At 50.1% G+C, this 24,268-nt stretch overlaps 10 protein-coding genes across 10 annotated transcripts; 3 read left to right on the forward strand and 7 right to left on the reverse strand.

The window, feature by feature from the left end:
* Positions 1-890: 890 nt before the first annotated feature.
* Positions 891-1,693, reverse strand: ARB_06212 (uncharacterized protein; the record flags this gene model as incomplete). The annotated part of the gene is made up of 2 exons (XM_003015854.1): positions 891-1,432; positions 1,504-1,693. 2 exons carry the CDS (start codon positions 1,691-1,693, stop codon positions 891-893), a joined length of 732 nt encoding a protein of 243 aa, XP_003015900.1.
* Positions 1,694-2,862: 1,169 nt separating this feature from the next.
* Positions 2,863-3,681, forward strand: ARB_06213 (uncharacterized protein; the record flags this gene model as incomplete). The annotated part of the gene is made up of 1 exon (XM_003015855.1): positions 2,863-3,681. One exon carries the CDS (start codon positions 2,863-2,865, stop codon positions 3,679-3,681), a length of 819 nt encoding a protein of 272 aa, XP_003015901.1.
* Positions 3,682-4,838: 1,157 nt separating this feature from the next.
* ARB_06214 (uncharacterized protein) lies at positions 4,839-5,741 on the reverse strand (the record flags this gene model as incomplete). The annotated part of the gene is made up of 3 exons (XM_003015856.1): positions 4,839-4,960; positions 4,987-5,359; positions 5,466-5,741. The coding sequence occupies 3 exons, from the start codon at positions 5,739-5,741 to the stop codon at positions 4,839-4,841; spliced, it is 771 nt and encodes a 256-aa protein (XP_003015902.1).
* Positions 5,742-5,842: 101 nt separating this feature from the next.
* Positions 5,843-6,992, forward strand: ARB_06215 (uncharacterized protein; the record flags this gene model as incomplete). The annotated part of the gene is made up of 2 exons (XM_003015857.1): positions 5,843-6,491; positions 6,580-6,992. The coding sequence occupies 2 exons, from the start codon at positions 5,843-5,845 to the stop codon at positions 6,990-6,992; spliced, it is 1,062 nt and encodes a 353-aa protein (XP_003015903.1).
* A 183-nt stretch (positions 6,993-7,175) lies between these two features.
* On the reverse strand, positions 7,176-7,298 carry ARB_06216 (uncharacterized protein; the record flags this gene model as incomplete). The annotated part of the gene is made up of 1 exon (XM_003015858.1): positions 7,176-7,298. The coding sequence occupies one exon, from the start codon at positions 7,296-7,298 to the stop codon at positions 7,176-7,178; it is 123 nt and encodes a 40-aa protein (XP_003015904.1).
* Positions 7,299-7,841: 543 nt separating this feature from the next.
* Positions 7,842-10,524, reverse strand: ARB_06217 (uncharacterized protein; the record flags this gene model as incomplete). The annotated part of the gene is made up of 5 exons (XM_003015859.1): positions 7,842-7,922; positions 8,121-8,165; positions 8,233-8,376; positions 8,448-8,933; positions 8,998-10,524. 5 exons carry the CDS (start codon positions 10,522-10,524, stop codon positions 7,842-7,844), a joined length of 2,283 nt encoding a protein of 760 aa, XP_003015905.1.
* Positions 10,525-10,954: 430 nt separating this feature from the next.
* Positions 10,955-13,957, reverse strand: ARB_06218 (uncharacterized protein; the record flags this gene model as incomplete). Its single annotated transcript, XM_003015860.1, has 2 exons — positions 10,955-12,849; positions 12,907-13,957. 2 exons carry the CDS (start codon positions 13,955-13,957, stop codon positions 10,955-10,957), a joined length of 2,946 nt encoding a protein of 981 aa, XP_003015906.1.
* Positions 13,958-18,447: 4,490 nt separating this feature from the next.
* Positions 18,448-18,570, forward strand: ARB_06219 (uncharacterized protein; the record flags this gene model as incomplete). Its single annotated transcript, XM_003015861.1, has 1 exon — positions 18,448-18,570. The coding sequence occupies one exon, from the start codon at positions 18,448-18,450 to the stop codon at positions 18,568-18,570; it is 123 nt and encodes a 40-aa protein (XP_003015907.1).
* Positions 18,571-22,200: 3,630 nt separating this feature from the next.
* On the reverse strand, positions 22,201-23,021 carry ARB_06220 (uncharacterized protein; the record flags this gene model as incomplete). Its single annotated transcript, XM_003015862.1, has 3 exons — positions 22,201-22,606; positions 22,656-22,858; positions 22,947-23,021. 3 exons carry the CDS (start codon positions 23,019-23,021, stop codon positions 22,201-22,203), a joined length of 684 nt encoding a protein of 227 aa, XP_003015908.1.
* Positions 23,022-23,262: 241 nt separating this feature from the next.
* Positions 23,263-24,052, reverse strand: ARB_06221 (uncharacterized protein; the record flags this gene model as incomplete). The annotated part of the gene is made up of 3 exons (XM_003015863.1): positions 23,263-23,595; positions 23,697-23,810; positions 23,852-24,052. 3 exons carry the CDS (start codon positions 24,050-24,052, stop codon positions 23,263-23,265), a joined length of 648 nt encoding a protein of 215 aa, XP_003015909.1.
* Between the last annotated feature and the right edge of the window lie 216 nt (positions 24,053-24,268).

The raw sequence follows: 24,268 nt of genomic DNA on the forward strand, positions 1-24,268 counted from the left end.
TCGCGCCCTTGACGGACTTCTCAAAGCTTGAACCAACCATTGTCGGGGGCTGTGTAGGGATGTTGTTCTCAGCTGGTTTGCGGTGCGAAGTAGGTCATGATACAGCGTGCTCAGCTATGGTAGAGCAATGACCGACGAGAGCAGGCGAATCGTCTGCCCGTTAAACGAGGGTAGGAAGAAGGTAAGCAAGGAGAGATGCGGTTCTGTCTGTCTGTCTTTCTGCTGGCTGTTGGGTGTCTCGTCTTTCTCCCCCTTTAGCTAACTTAAGCCTCCGTGTGGGTCGTTAGGTATAAAAACACAGCTTAAAAGCGGATGCCAGATCGGGGTTTATCGACGCTCGGTTCGGCAGATGGGGAAAGGGGAGAAGAAGCCCCCAGGAGACTTGCTCGTCGCAGTAGAACTTGTGATATTTACCTATGCAGCGAAGGAAGACGCTGAAACTCCTGAGGCGGGCGCAGCATTTGCCTTCGTCGGTTTGGCGGTTGCAAAGGCCGATTTTCCTGGGGGCGGGGATGACTAAGCCAGTTGCCTCTGCCCAAAAGGCTTTTACGACGTCAGAGATAAAAGGACAGTTAAGCTGTAGGGATTGCAGATGTTTTTTTGTTTGTGGGTAGCGGAAGATGTCTTTGATATTTTTTATCCCGGCAGTATAGTTGACTGAAAGGAAAATTGATGAGTATTATACAGTTTCATAGACCAGCACAGCAGTTATGACCCTCACACGAACTCCAGCCGTCCATCAGGAACCCCAGCTTAGCTATGATGAAAGAAGAAGACAAGCAGCAAACAATTAAGAGAAATCCTGGTAATAATATGCCAAACACCAGCTTTTCCAAAAAAAGGTGAAAAGGTAAAATGTGGGAAAAAAACAAAAAGACGCTTGTGGTCTACTAGCTGAGAAGATAGTAGCAACTTGAAGGCTGAGTGAGGTCTTTGCCGTCCATCCACGCCCTCTGCTGGAATGCCGGAGTTAAGGCCGTAGCACTAGCTGTGAACGTATGAGTATCTCTGTCCATATCGATGTCTTCGCATTCAACCGTATCGGTCCCATTACCAGGGCCAGCACCAGAGGTAGATGAGGATAATGAGGCGTTACCGACCGAGGTGGAAGAAGAGCTGGGCACTTGCGACGACATGATATGAGTAGACGTTGAGGCCGAGGGGTTTGTATCCGTGTTGTTACTTGTTGCGGCGCAGTTACCGTTGGCTTCTGCCAGGGACACGCGAGCAGGCGCAGACGCAGGACGGAAGAAATGATGCAGCGTCTTTTGCGACGGGTCAGGCTTTGGTAGAGAAGTCGTAGAGTCTTCTTGGAAGGAAGAGTCCTCTTCAAGACTTTCGAGGCTGTCGTCGATACTAGTGATGGGTTCTGGGTAGAGTCCGTGGTTCTCTGCTTGTCTCTGGGCGGAGAAGAGCCATCGTAAGGTGTTGTCTGAGAGGTTAAGAGTTAACGGAGATGACGGGTGAGCAAGGTGATGATGGTGTAGTGACGACATGGCATACCGTAGACAGCCTGTTCGTCTGGACGGTCGTTTCTGAATCGCTTCCTCGTCCGGCTGTGAAGGTGCTGAGGTGTGTCGTCTATGACCATGGCATCACCGATTGAGCATGGGATGGGAGAGACGGTGCGGTCGTAGAAGGATGTTGAGGACCGGGGAGAGAGGATCGTTGAGAGGGAGGCTTTGCGCTTCATTGTCGAGTGTGTTCACTATATTATTGCGTCTCCCGGCAGTGCGCAGTATGAGGCCAGATGAGACGAAGATGCCAGAATGGCTATAAAGAAGTGAAGTGTTGAGATGAGGTGAGGTTGGAAACTTGGTTGCGCCTGGGATGAACGAGGTTTGGTTTTGGTCGCGTTTCGCATTGCAGTGAGAAGAGGCGTATTTTACAGCCTCAGGGATGCCAAGATCTGAATAATCGATGTTTATTGGTTGGATGATTATTACGTGTATCAGGCTGATACCGCTAGTCTGGAATGGGTTTAATGGCTTTTTACGCGGTCTCGCGCGAGTGTCAAGACAGGGTAAATGATTTACACATAGTAATACGAGTGTCACAGAGAAGATCATATCTATGACATCGCTATTCAGGAGTAAACTCATAACGGGCCGTGTTCTCGATGCTATCTTACAATCTACCGCTATCGGTATCATTTTCTGTTTGAATTGGGCGGCGTTGTTCGACCATTTTCTGATTAGATAATAGAGTTTCGGGATGCCGATTAGCTAGTCGATGCCAAGCCGGGATGCCGAAAGAGTAAAGAGCCCCTCCCCCGCAACTAACCAAAAACAGAGTTTCACCTTGCTTGGACGTCTCTTTCTCAATTTCTGAAGATCGTCAACGCGAAGAGAGCAGAGACACAAGAGACAGGATACAGAGTAGCTGTACAAGACACGATGTCTATCCGCCGCCATACTCACGCCGGTTCCTGGTACTCCGACCACGGGCCAACCCTGGAAGCACAGCTCGATCAGTGGTTGGACCTTGTGCCTGGCGAGCTCGAGGGGCTGGGCAAGCTACCAGTGCCGGGAGCAAGAGTGATCATAGCTCCGTGAGTACATTGACAACTAGCAACAAGATACAAAGGCTTGAGATGCATAGTACCAACCAGTTGACTGTCTTGTAGACATGCAGGATATGCCTACTCTGGCCCTTGCGCGGCCTTTGCGTACAAATGTCTCGACCTATCCAAGGCGTAAGCTTCACTGAGACAAGACGAAATAAATATGGATATGAGAGAGAGAAAGGGGACTAATAGCTGGAGCCAGAAAGCGGATCTTCCTGATCGGCCCATCCCACCACCTCCATCTTACGACCATCGCGGTGCCACAGTTGACCGAATACCTGACACCGCTTTCGCCTATGCCGCTGCCTCTCGACACCGAGGTGCTGGCTAAGATCGAGCAGGAGGCTTCCTCAGCGGACAGGCCCTTTTCTAGAATGTCTCGATCTGTTGACGAACAGGAACACAGCATGGAGCTCCATCTACCGTACATCCACCGCCTTCTGCAGCGCTTATATCCCACAATGCCGACGTCAGCCTACCCCCCGCTAGTGCCGATGATGGTGGGCAGCACCTCTGCGGCAAACGAGCGAGTGTTTGGCTCGATCCTTCGGCCTTACCTGGCTGACGAAGAGAACGCGTTTGTGATCTCGTCTGACTTTTGTCACTGGGGCACGAGGTTCGCATATACGTACTACGTGCAGGCACCTGGCCCAACAACCTACAAGCTGCCGCTTACGTACCCTTCTCTACCGGTTCCGTCGGACATGCTGACCGCAGAAAGGGCGGCGGAGGAAGTGCGTGCAGCGTCGTCAGGGCGGATGCTGAGAGAGAACGACAAGTCATACAACAAGGAGAAATATATGTGGGCTATCCACGAGAGCGTCTCTGCGTGTGACATGGCATGCATGTCTGCAATAGCCAGTGGCAATACGGACGTATTTCAGGAAGCATTACGGCGGACTGGAAACACTGTATGCGGGCGTCATCCGATTGGCGTGGTGATGGCGGGGATCGAGGGATTACAGCATCAGGCAGAAACAACCATGGGAGCAGCAGTGACGCAGGACGGGGTGAAGAAGGGCAAGTTCTACTTTATAAGGTACGAACGGAGCTCTGACTGCTTCTCGGTCCAAGACAGCTCAGTGAGCTATGTTTCTGCGTTTGCCGTGCTGTAAGCAGTTCGAAGTTTGATAGACCTTATTAGTATACTCGTTATCCACAAATTCAAGTTTTTTTTTCCCTCTGCCACGATCGATCTACGAGAAGTATAAAACCGGTTACTTTGCAAGGGAGAGACCGCTGATCTGATCGATCGCTTTCCAGTTAACCCTGCCCAACATATTCTATCCGCGTAGCGAGCGTTCGAGAGAGAGAGAGACGCTGATCCTGAACAAGTCGGTGACGCGCGTGGAGAGGGAGCCCACAAAGCTCGCCCTGCTCAGGGAGCTAGTTAAGTCTCCGCAAGGCCGGTTTTCTCGGTTCGCTGCGAGTCGGCCAGCATCCTCCTCCTATAAGAGAATTAGGCAGCAACAATAGCAGTGGGTTAAGGTGGGCTATAAGGTGGGAATTATGTCGTTATAACACATCAGGAGGCGGGACTCCATACGGAGCAGGCTTGTCGTCGTCGCAGGCGTCGTCGCAGGCCAGGCAGGAGGAGGAGTCGAGAGTCACACCTAAAACACGCGTCTAGAGGGAAGCCCGGCTTTTTTTGCCTTTTCTTTCCCATGCTTTCCCATGCTTGCTTGCTTGCTTGCTTGCTTTACTTGTCGCTTTGCCAGCGCCTTCGCTTCTTTTCTAACACGAACGACGCAAGTGCTGAGTCAGCAAGCGTCTGCAATGGCCGAAGAAGGCTAGGCGGCGCCAAGACATGGGTCACTGTTCACGCCGCGTAAGCTTCATCCGAGGTCTTGGCGATCGTCGTCGTTGGGTTGACGATCTAGACAGAGGCCGCAGAAGCGACGACGACGCGGCGACGGACGGCGACGACGGCGACGATGACGAAGGAAGGACGAGGACGAGGACGAGGATGAAGACAAGACGACGACGAGGCAGAAGGGAATGGACGAGGGTAGAAGAGGATACGGGGGACTCCGTATATAAAAGGGCGAGACGGGGACCGACTGCAGAGACAAGAGGAGGTAGGTACGGAGTACTTTTTCCCCCTTCTAATCTTACATAAGCAAAAGAGGCTGACGACGCTGACGCCCCAAAGCGGACTAGCGTACCCAGGGGCCTCGTCACCGTCTGCGTATTGGCCGTACCGCGTGTACCGTCAGGTACCCACCCTAAACAGCATTACGAGGCCTGTAACTTGGTAATCCGCATACGCCCATTACTCTTTTGCCTGTCTTGGGCGAGGGTTGGTTTCTGCCACCTCACGCCGCTTTTTCCCTCCGCGACGCTCGCCTTTCTCGACTTCGACTTCGACTTCAACTTCAACTTCAACTTCAACATCTACCGCTCTCGTTCGCTAACATAACCTGCCAGCTGGCAACCAGGCCTCGATAGAACCGATAGAAAGAGCTGCAGCGTCAAGCAGACAAGCTGTTCGCTGACGAGGACTGCGAGAACGAAAAAAGGGTCGACGATTAGGGTTAGCGTGGAACCGCAATCAAGGGCCAAGGGCTGTGCTTGCTGCGCATCATCTAAACATATCTTTTCGTCTCCTTCTTCCTGGACGGGACGGCTCAGCGACTCAAACCGACCTCCTCCCATCGATCTCACTTCTCTCTCTCTCTCTCTCTCTCTCTCTCTCTCTCTCTCTCTTTCTCTCACAAACCGCCCGCCAGCATCAATCACGACACTCGTTTCGACGACGACGACACCGACTGCAGCGTCAGAAAAGAACACAGACTGAAAACCTTCGCCCGACTGAAGACGGTCCGGCTGGCCTGCGGTGGGCGCTGACAGTCATCCGGTTGACTGCCAGCCCTCATTATCCATCTCATCTCCAGCCTACTCCGGGTGAACAGCCAAAGGCCATCGCCAAAAATGACAGACAGATCTCGACGGCCGGCAGGCTCGGGCCCTGCCGTTGACGCCTCCGAGCTCGCTCGCCAGTTCGAACAGTTGCTGCGGACAAGAAGGTTGAACACTCTCCAGGAACGATCCAGATCACGCACCTCTTCGCCCATGCCTTCGTCGTCAACGCCAGCATCAACGCCAGCATCACCGCATCATCCTCACCATCACAGCCAGCACGCCCACGGCCGGCCATTGCCCTCGCAGCCGCCATCGTACTCGTCTATTCGCAGTTTTCCTATCTTTCCGACGCCGCCACAGGATTCTGCCTCCCTCAAGTTTCGCAACCTCCTCCATGTCCTTTCCGTAACACCTATGAAATATGAGAACCCTGGCCTGCTGGACGAGGCGCTCTCCCACGTTCCTCTCGACCGTCTCTACGCAGAGGCAGAGGAAGAGTGTCAGATTCTGCAGGCAGAGGCGGCAAGCATGGGTGAGAACGTGAAACCAACCTGGGGCTACCAGGACTGCGTCATCAAGGCTCTCCTCAGGTACGGACCCTTTTGTTTTTTCCCCTCTCTCTCTCTTTCTATAGTTGATATGATACTAACTAGCCGTGGTAGATGGTTCAAACGCTCGTTCTTCCAGTTCATCAATAATCCCCCTTGCTCGAGATGCCTCAGACCAACCCTTCTTCAGGGCATGACGCCCCCAACTCCAGACGAAACCGCCCGGGGAGCCACCAGAGTCGAACTCTACATCTGCTCAGAGCCCTCCTGCGCCAGCCCTGAGCGATTCCCTCGATACTCTGACGTATGGACTCTGCTGCAGTCCAGACGCGGCAGAGTAGGCGAGTGGGCCAATTGCTTTAGCATGCTGTGCAGAGCCGTCGGTGGCCGCGTACGTTGGGTCTGGAACTCAGAAGACCACGTATGGACCGAAGTTTACTCTGAGCATCAGAAAAGATGGATTCATGTCGACGCCTGCGAAGAGGCTTGGGACAATCCCCGCCTCTACACAGAAGGTAAGCATCCATTCTTCCCCCCTCTCATTCTATTTTGCTTTCGTTTTCGCTTTCTTTTTTTCCGTCCGTGCGACTAACATGCTTCCAGGCTGGAACCGAAGAATGGCCTATTGTATCGCCTTCTCCATCGATGGAGCCACGGATGTTACCCGTCGCTACGTACGAAACCCTGCCAAACATGGCCTCGACCGTTCTCGTGCTCCCGATGAGGTATTACTCTGGGTCATCCACGAGATCAGACGCATGCGTCGTGAGAACCTTTCCAAGGAAGAACGAAGGCGGTTGGTAAAAGAGGATGAACGTGAAGAGCGTGAGCTTCGTGGATACGTCGCCCAGAGCATCGCAACTGAACTCAGCCGACTGAATCCCAACGGTGTCTCGGCGCCGGCTCCCGGTGACGAAGTCAAGGTTCCTGTCTCTGCAGCTGCAACGACAACGGGACAGAGTGGAGTTGAACGGACGGGTCAGCCAAATCCAGATCCGTCTAGGAGGCATCGATGACAGCTCTGCATTCCTCTATCCATACTACCTTTTCACGCCGTCATGATCGAACGAACCCTGATGTCAAAGTTGTACGACGTCAAATCCACCTCTACGAACCCTTTTCTTCCTTGACTTAACGGCCGACTCTTCTTTTCTACCCAACCCTTCTTGACCGACCCATTTTCCATCTTGATACCAATACTATCTCTTCCCTTTTTTCCCCCTTTCTCTCTCTCTCTCGATCCGTTTCTTCTCTTCTGGCTCTTCCATTTCCTCGTCGGCATCACGATATATACCAAGGCGTTCAGGTGCTCCGGTAGACATCCTTTCTGGGCCTTTTTTTACTCTTCCTATACTTCTCTCCAGACCTCTTCATACTCCGATCTTCTTCTGCATGACGTGAATCTCCTGGCATCCCGTCCCATTTCTACTGCGCGTATTAAGCCTGTTTGCTTGCTACCTTGGATTATCCTCCTTTGGACATGTTGGTTCTTGTTACATGCGACAAATGGGAAAGGAAACATATTAATCAAGGGCAACTGACTCCTTGCATATTTATTTACCTAACCACCCAACTAATCAGGTCAGCGAACCAACCTCTATACAGCCTCGTCTACCGAGCACAACTCTACGTCTCCTTTGTTGATCAACTAAATCTTCCCCCCTTAATCTATACCCGCCATTGCACCTATTGGATTAATATACTCCCTCCCCTTATATACCCGCCTCGCCTATTTTATCCTCTTATATACATACACATATAATCCACTGCACAAACGATCCTTACTCTAATAGAAAAGTGCTTTGTCTGCGTACTCACAGTCCATCCTTTTGATTTGACTTTCTCTTCCCCAGCTTTCAAGCTTCTTAATACGCCCATCGCCAGCATACCAATTCCGTCGCTTCTGCTTCTTCTTCTTCTTCTTCTTTATCTATCACACTTTTTACCTGTCATGTCTTACTTCGTCATGTCAATTACTCCATTCCGCCCTTCTTTCTGGGACGAGTCTGCTTTATGATATGAGTTCATTTAGCTCTGTTTTTTTTTAGCCGCGCTATTCTACGCTGTTTTAATAGCTAGCTCAAATACATGAAAATGCTTCATCTTCATAACTTTCCTTCTCACTCTATCATCTATACTCATACCTTCTCAGAAACTATACCAAGCCCCGTCAATCCATTTGGAGGCTCCTGTACAAGAATGTCAGATAATACTACATATTATGACAAGGGAACACTTGCAGCAAAGACTACTTACGTGGGTGATATATATGCCAGTTATAGTCGAGCCTGGTTCGATATCAAGTTTCTTCTTCTTTTGCTGGCCATGTCCCAAAGGCAGCCTGATTTTCGGAAGCACATTGGCATCAAACGTAAAAGACCTTCCACGGTTCGTAGTAACCTAAAACATAAACCAAACGACCCGGATTAGATATCTGAGGCATTGCAAACAGAGGCGAATGAATACCTTACCTCCAGCGTCGCAATACTGAAACTGATCGGCTCGTTCTTTGGAGTCCGCCACTGCTTATCTTTCACTCTGAACCCGGTGACTCTCTCACCACCGGGTCCGTCAATGTTAAACTGTATCTTCGACTGGTTGCCATGCTTTTCTCTAGCCTGGTACACAGGCAGACAGCTGAGAGGTGCTCCGTCGCATTCGTAATGGAAATCAATCCAGGTCAATATACCCCCCAACGTACTAACTGATATCTTAGTAAGGTAGGGCAGATAACTCCCTTTCTCACCACCGAACATAAGCAGTATATGAGGCTGTTGATAACTCAGCAGGGAAGGCTGAGGCTCATCCTGATATACAAAATCTAGTTCATGCAGAGACTGGTGTTCGCACGGTATATGCGGGTACCAGAGCGTTGCTTTGCGTGGAGACAAGCAAGGCGGGTTCTGGCTATGTATCTTCTCTTCTTCCGGGACAGAGAGGGATATCATTCTGAACGCCTGTGATGGGAAGAGTTAAGTTAGTTTCCATTTATTACAGTTTTTTATGGAAGATATTACTTACGTCAAATTTCGCTTTGATGTGTGTTACCCGTTCGTTGAGACATAGGCGTAAGGTGCTGGGCACGTCATGGTGATCGCCTGCCCAGTTTGATAAGGTGCCATCTGCCGTGGCTGTTCTGATTCCTCGAATACCGCCGGGATCAGCACAGATGGCAAACCCTGTGAGAGGATGAGAGTTCGACTCTGCGCCTTTCTGACTAATGTCGAAAATGACTTCATTGTCAGGACGGATGTAGCCCAGCCGAACTTCCTTTTCGTCTGGTGTGCTGATGCGTATGCCGGAAACATATGTATTCCCTCCGAAACAAACAAGGGACATGCCAACATGCGATACCTGCATAGGGACACGAATTGCATGTTCCTTGACAATGCTGGGAGGAGGGAGTGGAGCAGAGCCAGGAAACCGCCCCCTACCAGGCTGCGTTCGGGGAGGTTCTAGTGGTTTGGCTGCTGCTGTCCGCCAGAGGACATGGTTATGTTCTTCCATGGAATATGCACCGCCATCTTCCAACGGAGGCTGTGAAATAAGCAATGCTGCAAGGGACTTGTTGCATTCCCATATTCTCTTTCGGTTCCGTATAGCTTCGAAATGCTTTAAGTTCGGGTTTGTTTTCTCATACAGAGCCTTCCAGTTGTAATGAATAGTCGCGCCGGATGTTGATTGATCCAACTGAGGACGTAGGGCTTCAAAGATGAACCCCCTTTCAAAAGATGGTAGGAATCGGGACCGCCAGAAATGCTGGGATAGTGGCATGCTACCAAATGACCTTGAAGCTATCCGTAAATTGAATACATCACGCAGGCTGAGCATACATTGGATATCTTCCCTAATTTCAAATGGTAGAGAGTAGAACTTGTCACAGTCAGCCCTCTCGGTGATAATATTGCGTACAGCAGTGCTTTCGTTGGATCTCTCTTTTTCTGCTTCGTCAAGTGCCTCCTGTAACTCCGGGATATCAAAGGGATCCCGAAGAAAGAAGGATTGCTGGTACGTTGACCGGTACTGTGTTACTATTTCAGCATCAGAGACACTGCTCTCATACCCGTGGCCCCAGGTAAGAAGACCGAACTCCTGTGAAGGAAATGATAGACAGAGGTCATATAGCCGGGGTATAGAGATCTCTTGGGGATGAACGAGCGCCTTTAGGATCCCCCAGCAGGCATCGTGGAATACGAAGCCAGGTAATGGATGATCTTCAGAGGTTCTCCCCTGCGACGGAAATTCGTCCGACTTGGTCTCATTGGTGTACCTGTCGTTTTCATATCGTTCGTAGGGGTTTGATGGCGCACGTAGCAGTCTTTCGCCATGTACAAACCTCGCCACGCCTGTCAGGAATGGCTCTTCATTCAATGAAGCAGCTCGGACTAATCGAATAGTGTGAGCAGGATTTGTCCCATAACTGTTGATATAATGATGAAAACAGACATGCTTACCGGCTCTGTATTGACCGGGCCATTCATTGCGGCGGGTGCGGTTATGGATTAATGCGCCGCAGATGATACAGTACGGCGCCCCAGAAGAAGACATTGCCACAATTTGATAACTAGTTAACTAGTCGAAGATATGATTAAATGGCGAAAACGATAAACAACGGAACGTTAGAAGATGAAATCTAGACGATAGAGGGGAAGATTGTTTATAAGGCGATGTTGATGCTTCTGTCCGCTGCACCGTAGTTAATGCTGCCGCCTGACGTAGACGGCGTAGTCATCCAGGCAGAAGCAATACTTGCATCATAGCCCAATAACTAACTACCATGCTGCACTGCGTCTGAAACAGATTCATGCAAGCGGTGCATGGGCGAGGTTCTAATGCGCCTCCTGCAGCGGTTGTGCCTCAGCTTGGCGCTAGTTAAGTCAGTTTGTTGTTGGTGATTTGATAGTCAGAAAGGCGAGGCGTTTGCCGATGAAATGCTCAAGGTTTTATTCCAGTAACTACACAATATCTATTTATTTATTTATTCGTAGTCTCGTATATATCTGCCCGGCAGGTCAACGTCCCATATCGGTCTCTCTATCACCACGACTTCCAGAGGCACCGATTTCGCGTCTTCTGCTTCTGATAGATCTGCACTCTCCACTGTGGATTGAGAATTGTGGCTTAAAGGCACAATTCCTAGGATGTCTCGATATTTGAAGATAGACCACCACTGGCGAGGGCGTGATTCTGCATTGTGGTCTGATTCTGGCTCTGGCGTGGATAGCTTCGCTACCTGATTCCCATGCCCTGATCCATTTGATAGATGGTTCCCTAGAACAGGCTCGTTATCAGCATAGGAACGGCGATATTCTGGCCCGGAAAGGACACTCTTACCATTTATAGCCTGTCCGTTAACTCCAGGGAACTGCTGTCTGCGCAGTGAAGCGAGTGTCGCTTCGTTAGCGAGAGCAAGCTCATCGATGTCACCATCATCATCATCATCCTCATCATCAGGCAGCGAGTTGTCATTCTTTTGGCTCTCAATGGGTACCAATTCGGCATTCGTCCCATTTGCTCCCACGCCTTTCTTAATCGCCGGTCCAAAACCGACTTCAGTATCTGCAAGCGCCACTCTGTCTCCTGCACCAGTATTTGTCTTCTTTTTCTTCCTCTCCCCTTCGGTGCTATGTTCTTCATGGTCTTGACGTTTTCTCTTGTGAGGAGATGGATGCCCCGAGGTACTGGCATGCTGTGGCTCTGGATAGTCTTGCAATAAATCAAACATCCAGAGCCAAGCTGGACCATACAGCCAGAGGCGATCTCGACCTCCTGCAATGTCCCAAATGGCGCCCATGGCTCTATCTTTAATAATGGTAAATTCCGAGGGCATACACGCCTTCGGGTTTCTTCTTGCCCAGTCGGAAAGCTTTCCTTTAAGCGCGTTAAATTCAGTTAAATGATGCTCGGAAGTTAATATCATTAACCTGTCGTCCGACGCACAGAGTTCGGATTCATGGGGAACTGGCATGGTAGATGTCCGTTTACTCTTCGATATGTTAGATGCTTCGAGGGTAGGGCGGAAGGTCATCAGCAGAACGCTGGAGTTCAGGCGAGGAAGAATAGCTTCAGAAGGCGTGTGTTTCCACCACACCCCAGATGGTAAGCTGTCCTCGTCGTCTGAATCCGAATCCTCGTCTGAAGAATCCGCATTTGCATCCTCAGTTTCTTGGATTGTGGCAGGGTCATCATTCCTGCGATCAAGGGACCAAACGTCCACATACCCAGCGAGGTCACCACAGGCGAAGATCCGGCTGTCACCTGAGAATGTGATACAGCGTACAGTTCTCTCATAAGAACCTAGTGTGCCGTGAAGAGGTTTATCGACGCGTGTTTGTCTTGGTAGGCGGGTCAACTTTTGTAAACTGGGCAGAACTTCAAGGATCCAATTCGTTTTGAATTCTCTGATAAGCTTAGCCATGTATATATCGTTGTTTGGACGCAGTACACATAGCCATTTGCAATCAGGCGATATGGCGACGTTCTTTGCACCGTTAGAGGCTAATCGAGAAGGAAGCTCTATCTTGTGCACCCGTAGACTAGGGAAGCCATCCACTTCATCCGGTGTTAAAGTGAATAACCTAACTTCCGATATAGTGGCAGCAGCGAGTATAGTTCCATCCCGTGATAGAGTCGCGCATGTGAGGTGCTCGTCGCCCTGGAATAGGATCTTTCCTACAAGCTTGTGCTGTTCCATATCAGATCCAAATGAGCCAGCAACACGCCAAATGTTGACTTCACGATCCCACCAACTCATTAGGAGTCGAGATGCGCCAGATGATGAGACTTGAGGTATCTGTGGTAGGTTTGGTAGTTTTCGGTGGTGCTCCTTTCCAAGCTCCCTCAGCGGAAGAACGACAGGCGTGGTGTCAAGGCCTGTAGATAGCATGTCAGCAGTAGATCTACATTACTCAATGATTGGGATGTACATACCTCCCGAGACAACAATGCTAATATCCTTAGTCTCAAAAGCTGCGAGGGCCTTGACGTCATGTGTATGATATCGTCGATGCATCACTTCTGCCCATCTTCTTGTCGTCATTTGCTTTTCACGGCGCTTCAGTTTATAGAGGACCGTCCGCTGGTCTGCACCGCCACTAACAATGGATTCTCCGTCTGCACTAACAGCGATATCCAAAACATCCGCCTGATGTCCTTGCAATCTTTGAACCAGAGAGTAGTTCTTCGCGTCGTAAATCCGAACTTCACCGGCCGAGTCCCCAGATATTATCGAGCCATCAGGTAGGCACTTGACAGTCCAAACAAGTAATTCCTTTGTGTGTTTTTCCTGGCCCTTGCCGAGAGAGATCGTCCGTAGCAAGCTGCCATTGCGTATATCGAATACTCGAATTGTGCTGTCGGCATACCCAGCAACAACCGTATGGCGATTCTGAAACGTAATGCTGAGAACTCTCGTACGCTTCGTTGACGACCTTATAGTTTTCAGGTATTTCAAATCTCCATCCTCTGTAGACAGGATCACGATAGTACCGTCTGCACACCCAACCGCCAAATGCTGTCCCAGATATCCCTCTTCTCTAGCAGGAGCAGCATCCCCATCCTTCTTGCGCCGTGGCCTCCATTGAGGCTGAACTGCTAGACACCAGATTTCTCCATAATTTCCGCTTGAATGTCTTGCTGGGCGGCCTGATTCCAAATCCCACTCCGTCACGACGCTGGAATATCCAATGCTGAAGAGTCGCAGTTTTCCCGCCACCTCCTTGCCTTCGATAGTTTCGCTTGGGTCAAGTGTCCATGCTAATCCTTCGATGCTGCGGTCCTTTCCTCCACGAAGAATAGATTCTTGAAACCAGGCACCACGTAGAGGGTTCCAAATCTCGATATCACCATTCGCTCGTCCGATCGCAAGTCTTAATGTGGGAAAACCTCTGCCTTGGATCTCATTTGAGGGAGGGTGCGAAAAGGCCAGCGCGTTGATCGCTTGCGGATTGTATGGCACGAATCGACATCTATGGATATCCATGGTGTCTGAAGCTGTTTCCTGTGTCGAAAATCCGTGAGCTCTGCGGGCAATGGTGGAGGGCGCAGCGCTAAAGGAGCTGGAAATAAAAACACAGCTCTTCAGGCTCTTTTATCGCAGCCATCCATCGCAGCTCTGCTTCTTAGAATGTCCCTTCGACTTCTGTTCATGAAAGCTTTGCTGCTTCAAAACCAAAAAAAAAAAATTATCTTTGGCGCTTCTTCCCCCGAAGGCAATTTTTCTCGAGGTCGAGGTGTCACGTGATATAAAAATTCGGGTAAACTTTCCGCCAGAGAGTAAACTCCGAGGCACATCAAAGAACTACGAGAAACATTCAAACATCGAGATGGAATGATTATTTGGATGCCGGCGTTGATATTGACGGGACTGGGGTTTGATAGGACACATCGCTCGGTGAATCACACCTGAACTAGGGGGCTAGAGATTTGTCAGGATTATTGGACAGCCGTATATGCGGGTTTGCTCTAGTATTGGCTACCGGACGTCTACGAAACACCTCCTATACCGTCACTTCGCTTCGTCTCCAGAAACAGTGAAAAGACACCGGTCTTTCAAAATTGAGTAACAAGAATGCTATCGTTTCTATGCAAAACGGAGTTGTTTGTATCTTGTGTTGTTCAGTCGGTATAGAACTACACTGCCTCCGCCATACGCGCGGGGTCAGTTTCATATATCGGCCCGCCATCAGCCGGCAAGAGCACAAATTGATCACGTATTGAAACTCCTGGTCATAGTTTGTTGTGTCCGGCAAACTTCCTGCCGGATCAAAATAATAAGCAGAGTGGTGGTCCAGGTTTCTGCCAGGGTCGCACCAAGTGTCCGGCTCTGTGTCATGTTGACAGGAATATACGAGAAAGGTTTGAAGCCGGCCTGCGCATACTACCTGCGTGGAGAGACACAGACAACCACAAATGTAGTCTAGGACCGGGACAGCAGTTGTAAGGGCACAAGGAAAGGGGGTTCTCAAGGCGCCTCTTCGGCTACCGGTGGGAGGTGGCGTGAAGTTCGCGCGTTGCTTGCGTATTGTACTTTAGCAAACATCTGACAAGAGGCAAGGAATGTCGTGGACAGAAGCCATGGCAGGGAGAAAGAAGGATGATCAGGTGGAAGATGTCTCAGCAACCGGTACTATTTGTTTCTTCCCCCCTGGGATGTCAACGGCGTACAATAAAACATGTGCCCGGCGCCTATGGTAACCAGCCGGTGGTTAAGTGCCCTGACCGTAGTGAGTATCCCAAGAGATAGATACATCGTCACTCCCGTCTGCAGTTCCCTTCAGCATGGAACGGAGTAACCTTCCACTGCAGAAGCGAAGGCACTGCGAAATTAGACGAAGAAATCGGGTGAAGACATATAGAGCGATGAACAGCGATCTATATCTCCGCCACCCCTTGGCCTCATTTTTGTCGGTGAAGAGGTTGTTATCTGTTTTATCTCCCTTTACAGGAAGATATACGGCAGTCGGTATGCCCATATCAAACTTCTCTCGGAGGGCAGCAGGACATTATCCTGCGGGAGAAAAGGAAACATGAGCATAGCCATGGAAGCGAGGTCGTACCATCGAGATATAGTCCTAGCAAAGTATATCTTCTCTCATTGACAGTGCAACTTGCACATTTTATTTAATCTATGCGATGTTTCACCGTCCTGACGACGAGAGGGAAACATGGGAGAGACAAGATACCGTATGGAAAAAAAAAAAAAAAATTAGTTGCGGGTAACTAGACATACTCTGGTAAGTTAAAACAGTTTGTCTGATTGCAGTATTTACCTGCAACCAAGGCAATCTGCCTATAATTACATACCTGCGAGCATGGTTCAAGGTTGACTTGTTTTTGAATATGTATGTTTGCCTTCACCCCTTTTTTCCCACTTTCTTCACCGCATCGGATCCAGTCAGTTTATGATATAACGGGAGGCGCCTATATCCCCAACATGAAAAGGATGCAAGGCAACAAACTCGACAACTTCCATGGCGCATATGGGGAACACACGATATGTAGAGTGACGAGCTCGTCACTCCCGTATATGTATGTAAGTAAGGTGGAAAGCTCACTTCCTTCCGCTCGTCCTTTTGGGGACAAGAAAATAGTTACATGTACGGAGTATCGCCATCCGACCTGTCTGGTTCAGCCCTATATCACGAGAAATTATATGCTGATCGTGTGGCGTACCGGGGACTTTTTGGTACGAATTATTGGGGAAAGGCTAGGGCAAGGACCGATGGTCGACTTTTTCAGCTCTTGGTCCTGCATGTCCCACGGCCGACCTGGATGGAGTGAAGGGAATAGTTTGAGCAAGCGTGGGAGCTAGTTTTTGCGTAGCGGGTTGCGGGCTGACATCAGCCCCTTAATTAAGGGCAGCCAGCGATGCCACGTCAGAGACAAGAGAGCACACACAGCGGAGGATTCAATGCAGGAGCTTCAGGGATACGAAGAAGGGCTGTCGTTAAGTTAACTTTCCTGAGAGGGCACAGGCAAGTCACGATTACTATTACTTCGGAGCTTACTCAGTATTGAGGAGCATTTTTTTTTAGCTTGCGAGGTAGCTAGTGAAAGGGGGCAGGAAACGGGCACCAGAAGCGATTGTTTGATTGACAGCCCCATTGATTGACGGGACGGTTGGTCGCAGGGCTGCTTCCGGGGCCTCGGAGCCCGCATGCCAATTCAGAGGCAATAGTTGCATTGATAGTTGGTTGTTGGAAGCCTTGGATTTAGCTGTTGGACGGATGATGATCGTGACAAATAAATCATATAAATCACTTCTGCTTGAATTTATCATAAGACAGTTGCAGCTATGCTATTGCATCGGAGAACAAGGAAGACAGGGAAGAAAAATATCTCTTATCTCTTCCTTTTTCTTTTGGCTGTCCCCAACCAGAGTTCCTTATGAGTCGCTTTTCAACCGAGAGTAGCCTTGGTTCCTGACCGGATAACGAACGCCCTCTCTTGAGCGCCTTTTTTTTTCCCATTTTTTTTATTTCCTTCTCTTTCTTCTTTGCAGAGCTTCGACGATGGGGCTGGCTTGGGCTTACCCGAATGATAAAATGGCCGAAGAAGAAAAAGAAGAAGAAGAAGCTCTTTCTCGCTCGTTCGTTATGGAGCAGCGGAAGGAGTTGAAAAAAAAAAAAAAAAGAGACGGCAGGCTCACGGTAAGATACGGTAATAAGTGACAGTACACCATATAAATGTTGGATACAGCGGTACTAGCGCGCCCTTTCTGGTAAGGCACGACCTCGCGCTTAAGTCCAAGTCCGCGTCATTGTCCAATCATAACGCGCCCTAGCACGTGGAGCTCCCGCCCCACTTATCTAGATTGGGCAGAGATTTCGCGTTTAATTGGATTTAAGGTTCCTCAAGTGGGTCCAGCTCGGGTGTGCCTATTGGAAATCCGCTTTCTTTGTGCAGGTTGGTTGATTGCTCCGATGCTAAGACAAGACAGCATGGGTAGGGCTGTTCCTACGCTGGAACTCGTCACATTAGTCTACTGATTTTTTGCGTGAATTCGTGCATAGTGCAAGGTTTTTAGCTTCACTCCGATTTTTTTTTTTCACATTCACTTTCTTATTTCGCGTTCTCGTCCTGGGGTGAAACTTTCATCGTGTTTTTTTGTTGGTTTCCGGTACTCTGGCGCAAACGCACGTCAGCGCTGAAAGCGACAGAGAAGCTTAAAATTAGCCTAATTAGCGAACGGCTTTTTGGCGCAGCGGAACATCTGTAACCAGCTATTTAAGTGGTGGCTATATCGGCTGACTGGAAGTTGCCTTGTTAGGGCGGCAAGGCAGCTTCCCGCCATGTACTTGGGTGCTCACTGCGCCGCCGCGTACTGCCAATTCCCCAGCTCCGGGGGTGACGGCGTTCCCCTGCATTTGAAGATGACAACACCGGGATTGCAAGCCCCATTATTGGTCAGAGTAGCGCTAGTGTGGGCGCTTAACAAAAGCATATACAGGGAAGTTTATTTTTCCGCGGCGTATTGGTGTAAGATACGACGGTTACAGAACCACGATACCCGTTGAAAATAACGGTTTTCCCGTACTGCGGCAGTTACTTACTCCGTACATACAGAATGTCTTTTCTAGAAAAGCAAAAAGGCGACGATGGACAGCAGCGACAGACGAGACGGAGCGGAGGAGGGACTTACTCCATAACGAAGTACTTACTTATCGTGAGGACGGGTGACAAAGAGAGAGACACTGCTTGCAGACAAAAAAAGAATAAAAATAAACACAGCTTCCAGGACTTGCAACGGGGAGAAAAACGTGGCATGCTCTGTCTCTTTTTCTCCCCGGACTGCCCATCAATTTAACCGAAAGAGTCAGTGATCGTACGAGCAGCGAGGACGAAGAAGCAGTGGTATGATTGACGCTTGCCTCTTTCATTCGGGGTTGTCGGAGGGTTGGTTGCAGCCATGGATGCGAGCCGGGGTCGCCGCAGTTGCAGGTGGTTATTAATAGGGCCTTGTCCCTGAAGATGTTTGAAATACCGCTGTGGATGAGACACATCGTGCCTGATGCAGCATTTCTCCGCCCAGAATTAAAGAAGAAGAAGAAGAAGAAGAAGGAGAAGGAGAGTATTATCGGATCTCCGAAGTAACACCATCAATGGGGGGAAGGCTAAATTGATTAACCATGTTACCGTACAGCAGACACCCCCAGAGACATACATACAGAAAGCAAGACAGACAGAGACAAAAGTGCGGAAGAGATATGGGATATAAGTAAATATTTCTGATGCATTCGCTGCAGGCGCCGTGACTGTTTTCAGAATACAGATAGATCCAGGCCCGAAGAGCGACGAAGAGCCCATCCGCCTCTTGCTTCAAGAGTCCCAACCAAGTTTAAAACAAACGGACAAGTCGAAAATGACACCTTTTTCCGCCCCCCTTTCTTTGCCGCCCGTCCATCTGTCCATCCATCCATCGTTGGGTTTCATTCCTGGCAAAACGGTTAGAAAGAGGGAACGGAACCGCTGGGTCGAGAGAAATCCACGCAGGCATTCCAAGGCTGGTTTCTTATTTATTCAGTTGTCATTTCAACTGTTTGTCCCCAGCCGCCTCGCCCCGTTATTATTATTACTCTTCTTCCCGGCTTTTCCTTAGTAAAGACGTAAGTTAAGCAAGGGAAGTACGGAGTAATTTTTTAATTTTTCACACTGCTCACACGAGCGGCGAGCTTTGTTTCGCGTGCCCCCTGCTAACGCGGCGGCGATTGGAGATTGGAATAAATAACTACTTTTATTCGCCTGGTTAAAAAACAATTACTGTGACGTTTATATTTCCTAAAACTCAGTACCTGTGTATGGATGGGCGCGGATGTGACTGGATTCCTTTGTATCGGGTTCGGCGTTCATGAAACCAGGCCGATGGATCGAATAGCTAACAGTTAGCGGACGAACGACCTACCTGCTTTGGCTAATTCTGGCCCATCGAACCAAGGACGGCCTGAGGCCAAACTAGAGCACTATGGGTGACGGAGAGAGCTATCGGCTGGGGGTGAGCAGGCCCTTTTGGTGGTTTTCGTGATTCGGATGTGCTGGGCCCAGAGAGGATCATCGATCCAGTTTCCAGGGTGAACCTCGCTGTCGCGTGTAAGTATAAGTTGTAAAGGCGTCATTGTATGCCTGTTGATCATCAAACCCGAGGTAAAGGAAGGATTAAACTCAGCGATGCCAATACCAGAAAAGGTGGTTAATATCACAGCAAAAACTCTAGATAGGGCGTCGAGAGTCGAGTGAGGAGCAAGCAAAGCAAAGCAGCGGAGGCCTCGCCATCTGATGCATCTGATCTGGAGAAACCATGGCCGGACAAGACGCCCGGCGATGATCTCGAGATGGCCTATCAAACCAGGCCGTCTGTATGAATGAGCGTAAGTCTGTAAGTATGGATGTGTATGGATGTAAGTATGGATGTATTTGGGTGTACGTATGTATGAGAAGTATAAACAGCCCGTCGAGAGGCTCGTAACTGGCCGATGAGACTTGATACTGGGCTGGGCTGGACTGAAACGCGATAGCCAGCAGGCGCATCAATGAACGCAGGGGAGCATAAACCGATCTGAGGCGATAGGCGTTTCAGTCGGAGATGCATATCTGATCTCTGCGGTCGTACTTGATAGCCCAGCTATTAGCCGTAGTAGTCGTAGTGGTAGCAGTAGTAGCAGTACTCCGTGGTACGCACTGTATAGCTAGGCGCGTGCGTGCCATGGTCGCGAAGGGGCCCATGTCCGCTCGATTGACTGGTTAGCAACGCCCGGGACGAAAGCCCATCACGTCGCATCGCTGCATCGTTTTGCTCGATCTAACTGCTCGATTTCCAAGGCAGCAGCAAGAGATAAGCTTCATGGCCGAAGGAGAAGAGCCAATCGAGGCGCAGGATTTGATATAATGAATGTCCTGTGGGAGGGGGTGGTCTGGCCCTTTTTGATAGCATGTGTATGTAGTTAGTCGTTATGCTGCTCTGCTGACCAGTGAAGGCTGCAAGTCTGGGTGCGCTTGAGACAGAAGAGGACGACGCTATCGAGCCGCAACCACAGAACGGCGGGCTTTATATCGATTCTTGACGATGGCGAATCGGTTTCACAGACCCCTGGGACCATGGGCGACAGGCTCCTGGAATCAAGGAACACTACACACCCAGCCGGTCGACGGGAAATCACAGAGTTGACCACACCACCCCGTAGTCTACGTATACTGTTGTGTAGTTAGGGGTGGCGATGATACACATGAAAGATTGTTCGTTTGTTGATCTGATGTAAGGAGAACTGGTTGAGCCCAGTGTAACTGCTGGGAACTACAACTACGGCGCATCATCCAGCAAGCTAGAAACCTGCTTCGGACGATGGCTTCTGGTCATCAGGACAGCAGATTCCAGAACACGCAAGGACCGTGGAAAATGGGACGACCGTGTGGCGATCTAGCAGGTGTTTGGATGAAAAACACACACACACACAGAGAGAGAGACAGGGAGAGAAAGCTAGGGAGATAGAGAGGGACCAGCATACAGATTAATTACGTCTGTGGTTCGAAGCGATCGCACAGCGCCATCGGCCTTCGTATCGGGCATGACCCAAAAAAAAGGGCCATAGAGAGATGGTGATTGGCAGATCTGACAACCGCAGCGATCGAGCAGCAGTTTGCATGAATATCAGATGCCGCAGTCAAAAACACCATCTTGAAATTCCCCATCCTATACCCCATCTCCCATCAGCGAGTTTGGTGAGACTGGGAATAGGACTTGATACGGGCTGTTTTTTCGACGGTGCTTGCAGATGCTGTACGGAGTAGATGTAGATATAAACAAGGACAACCCCCCCGCGTCCTCCAACATGTACCCTAAGAGCAAAGATATTAGCCACCCAAGGGGGAGCCACTTTTTGCCATGGAGAGGACGTCATCGATCGAAAGGGGGAGGCTCCTCCGATCTCCCTATCCAGCCGAAGAGGGCCCCAGGGGGGGGGAACATCCCTCAACAAGCCAAGTGACATCAGCCTGAGGAGCTCTCGGCCCATCCTCGCAGACATGCCGGACGATCAAGAGCAAGCAGCAAACCTGGAAAAAGCGGGGGAAAAAGCCAGAAGACGACGACGATGAGGCAGCAGAGCCAGCAGACATGGGACATCCGAGCATGCAGATGTGGCGAAAGACGAGCTGCCGGAGATGAAAGCGGCTCCTTCGTAAGCGTAACTAGAGGAAGGGGGGGCTGGCTTGCTGGCTGGCTGGCTGAGCAGGACAGGACAGGACACATCCATACACCCAGCGTATCCCTTCTGTAAGAACATCTGGGTCCATGATTCTGGAAGGTCAACAAGAAGTTGGAACTGCGTTATGACCTATTTTTTTTTTCTTGTTTCCATAACTAGTTTTTTTTGCAAGTAGCTGTAGTTATTTCAATTCTTCTACTCTTCGTCGTCCTGCTGCTCGACTATCCCCAAGCCACCGATCATCTTCCGTTCCATGGAGCAGTCAGTTGAGCAGGAGGAGCGACTAACGAGCTAGCTTACCATCGTACGAAGGAGAAGAGAGAGCGCACAGCAGAGAAGGGGGACACGGTAATGGACGGGAGCCATCCCTGGAACGCCATCATTCGTATATGTGTATGCAGCACAGGCAAAGCAAGCAAAGACGAAGACGGACGACGGCCCACGACTGGCCGGGCGAGAGGCCCTGAGCCGCATCTCAGCCTGCCTGCATATTGCATCGCATCGCATCGCATCGTCCTGTCTGTCATCAAGTCATCAAGGTGCCCTGCGATCTATCTGTATGCCTGGAGAGAGTCCACCGGTGGAGCACGGCGAGTGTCAGAAGGCAGGCAGAAAGGTCAAAGGGCTGAGACTTGGGGGGGGGGTTGGTGGTGGTATTTTGCTTCTTCGTGAGCGCCGTTTCATTAACGATCCTGACTAGCTGGCGTCTCTGGCTGGCGATGGCCCCTTCGCAAGCAGCGAAGGCAAGCCCTTGAAGCCTCTTTTCTGGTCGGAGAAAAGAAGAAAAAAAAAAGGGCGAAGCAGATGAAGATGAAGAGAAGCGAAGAAGCAAATATAACCAAAAAAAAAAAAAAACAAAAAAGGGTTGGAAAGTTCCTTGGACGGGGTTTCTTTGGCGTATTTTGCATATGGTTGGTATTACGGATACCGGTCTATAATACGGAAAGCCGTACCTGACATACGATACAGTACTTAACTTACTTACAATACGCAACTCGCATCGAAACTTCGATATCGAATATCTCTCTCTGTCTGTCTGTATATACGTTATATTCGTCGGTGAAAAAAGGGAGACGGCGAGGAGAAAGACATAGATGCAGGCAGGCAGACCGGCGAATCCTGCGCCCCCCGTCTGCTCTATCATCGCCATCATCATCATCACCATCTTCTTCTTCTTCAATTTTCTATCATCCTCCTCTGCCTGCCTGCTTCCGTGTCGCACGCACAAAGGGAGAGTCAACGGTAACGTCTCAGGTAATACACAACACACACCACCACCCCCCCCCTAGGCGTCTGCCTCTCTGCTACCTCTCCCTCCGCCTTTAAAAAGAAAAGAAGAGCCTGCATGGCCAGAGTATAGGCAAGAGGCAGCAGGTCCCTTGTCTTCCCTTGTCCCCTCGTGTCCAATCAGTCGCGCCCTCTGCTCGCTGGGCAAAACCCGCCCCTAGCAACTCTCGCAGCTCCAGCAGCCAGACGGCCCTGGCCTCTCTCGAGCCTTACTGACTTACCTGGGTTACCTTACCTTACCTTGACTTTCTTACTGTACGCCTATACTAGTGTGAGTTGTGGGTGCTAACTGCTCTCCAACCTAACCTCCGTCCATCGCTCGTTTCGCTGCGTCTTCTTCATCTCGTCTGCGTCCTCTCCTTCTCTCTCTTTTCTTCTTCTTCTTCTTCTTCTTTTCATCCCCCAGGAGAGACAGCTCCTTTATCTCTCTCCCTTCTCCCTCCTCTCCCTCTCCTTCTCTCTCTCTCTCTCTCGTCTCTCTTCCTCTCGTTCGTCTTGTCCCTCTCAATTCTTTCCTCGTTCCGGATCCGCTTGGGTTGGGGGGCTTGTATCGACCACCGGCTTCAGAATCTGCAAAAAAGGGAGCAAATAAGAAAAAAAACTTCTTATAACAACGCTTCAAAGTGGAACTGGACTATACTCGTCTCCCACCCGGCTTGCAAAAGAAGACTGATCAGGCTTGTTCTCCTTCCGTTCGTCTCTCTTGCTTGTCTTGCTCTTGTCTTTTCAACTTGCCCCCTCGCAGGAAGAGAAAAAAAAAGCCAGCCGTCCTGCTCCATCACCACCACCTTTTTTTCTTCTTCCCTCTTCCTCTCTTCCCTCTCCTCTGGCCTCTTTCTTCCTCCCCTTCTTCACGAGCTCACGAAGTCAAGTCAATATCAATTTCTAACCTGGCCGTCTCGTCTTGCTCTCTGCTCCAGACCAGCCGTCTCCCTTCTCGAACCCCCTAAGCCGTTCCTCCAGCTGTCTGCGTTGGGGTCGGGATATACGGAATTTCCAGTCGTCTTCTGGGTGAGAACAACTCCCTGCCTCTCTCCCCTTTGCTTTTCGTCTTTCTCTTCTCCCTTTGCTTGCTGCGTTTTCCCGGACATCGTCTGTCGACTCCGAATATACGGCATTGAAGAGGTCTCGCTGTCACTTCACCTGCATCCGTCACCGCCAGCTTCGATTGAATACTCCTGCAGTCACCCGTCGTCAAGTCACTACAATCCCTCTTTCTCCTCCCATATCGCCTATATATCGAAGGATCTAGCGGCAGATTTCGGGCCTGGGGCATCGTCTCTGCTCAATTGGGCCCTGCCAAACAG

Source organism: Trichophyton benhamiae, assembly GCF_000151125.1.
Source record: "Trichophyton benhamiae CBS 112371 chromosome Unknown Abenha-G-c-322p01.r1, whole genome shotgun sequence".
Lineage (NCBI taxonomy): Eukaryota > Fungi > Ascomycota > Eurotiomycetes > Onygenales > Arthrodermataceae > Trichophyton > Trichophyton benhamiae.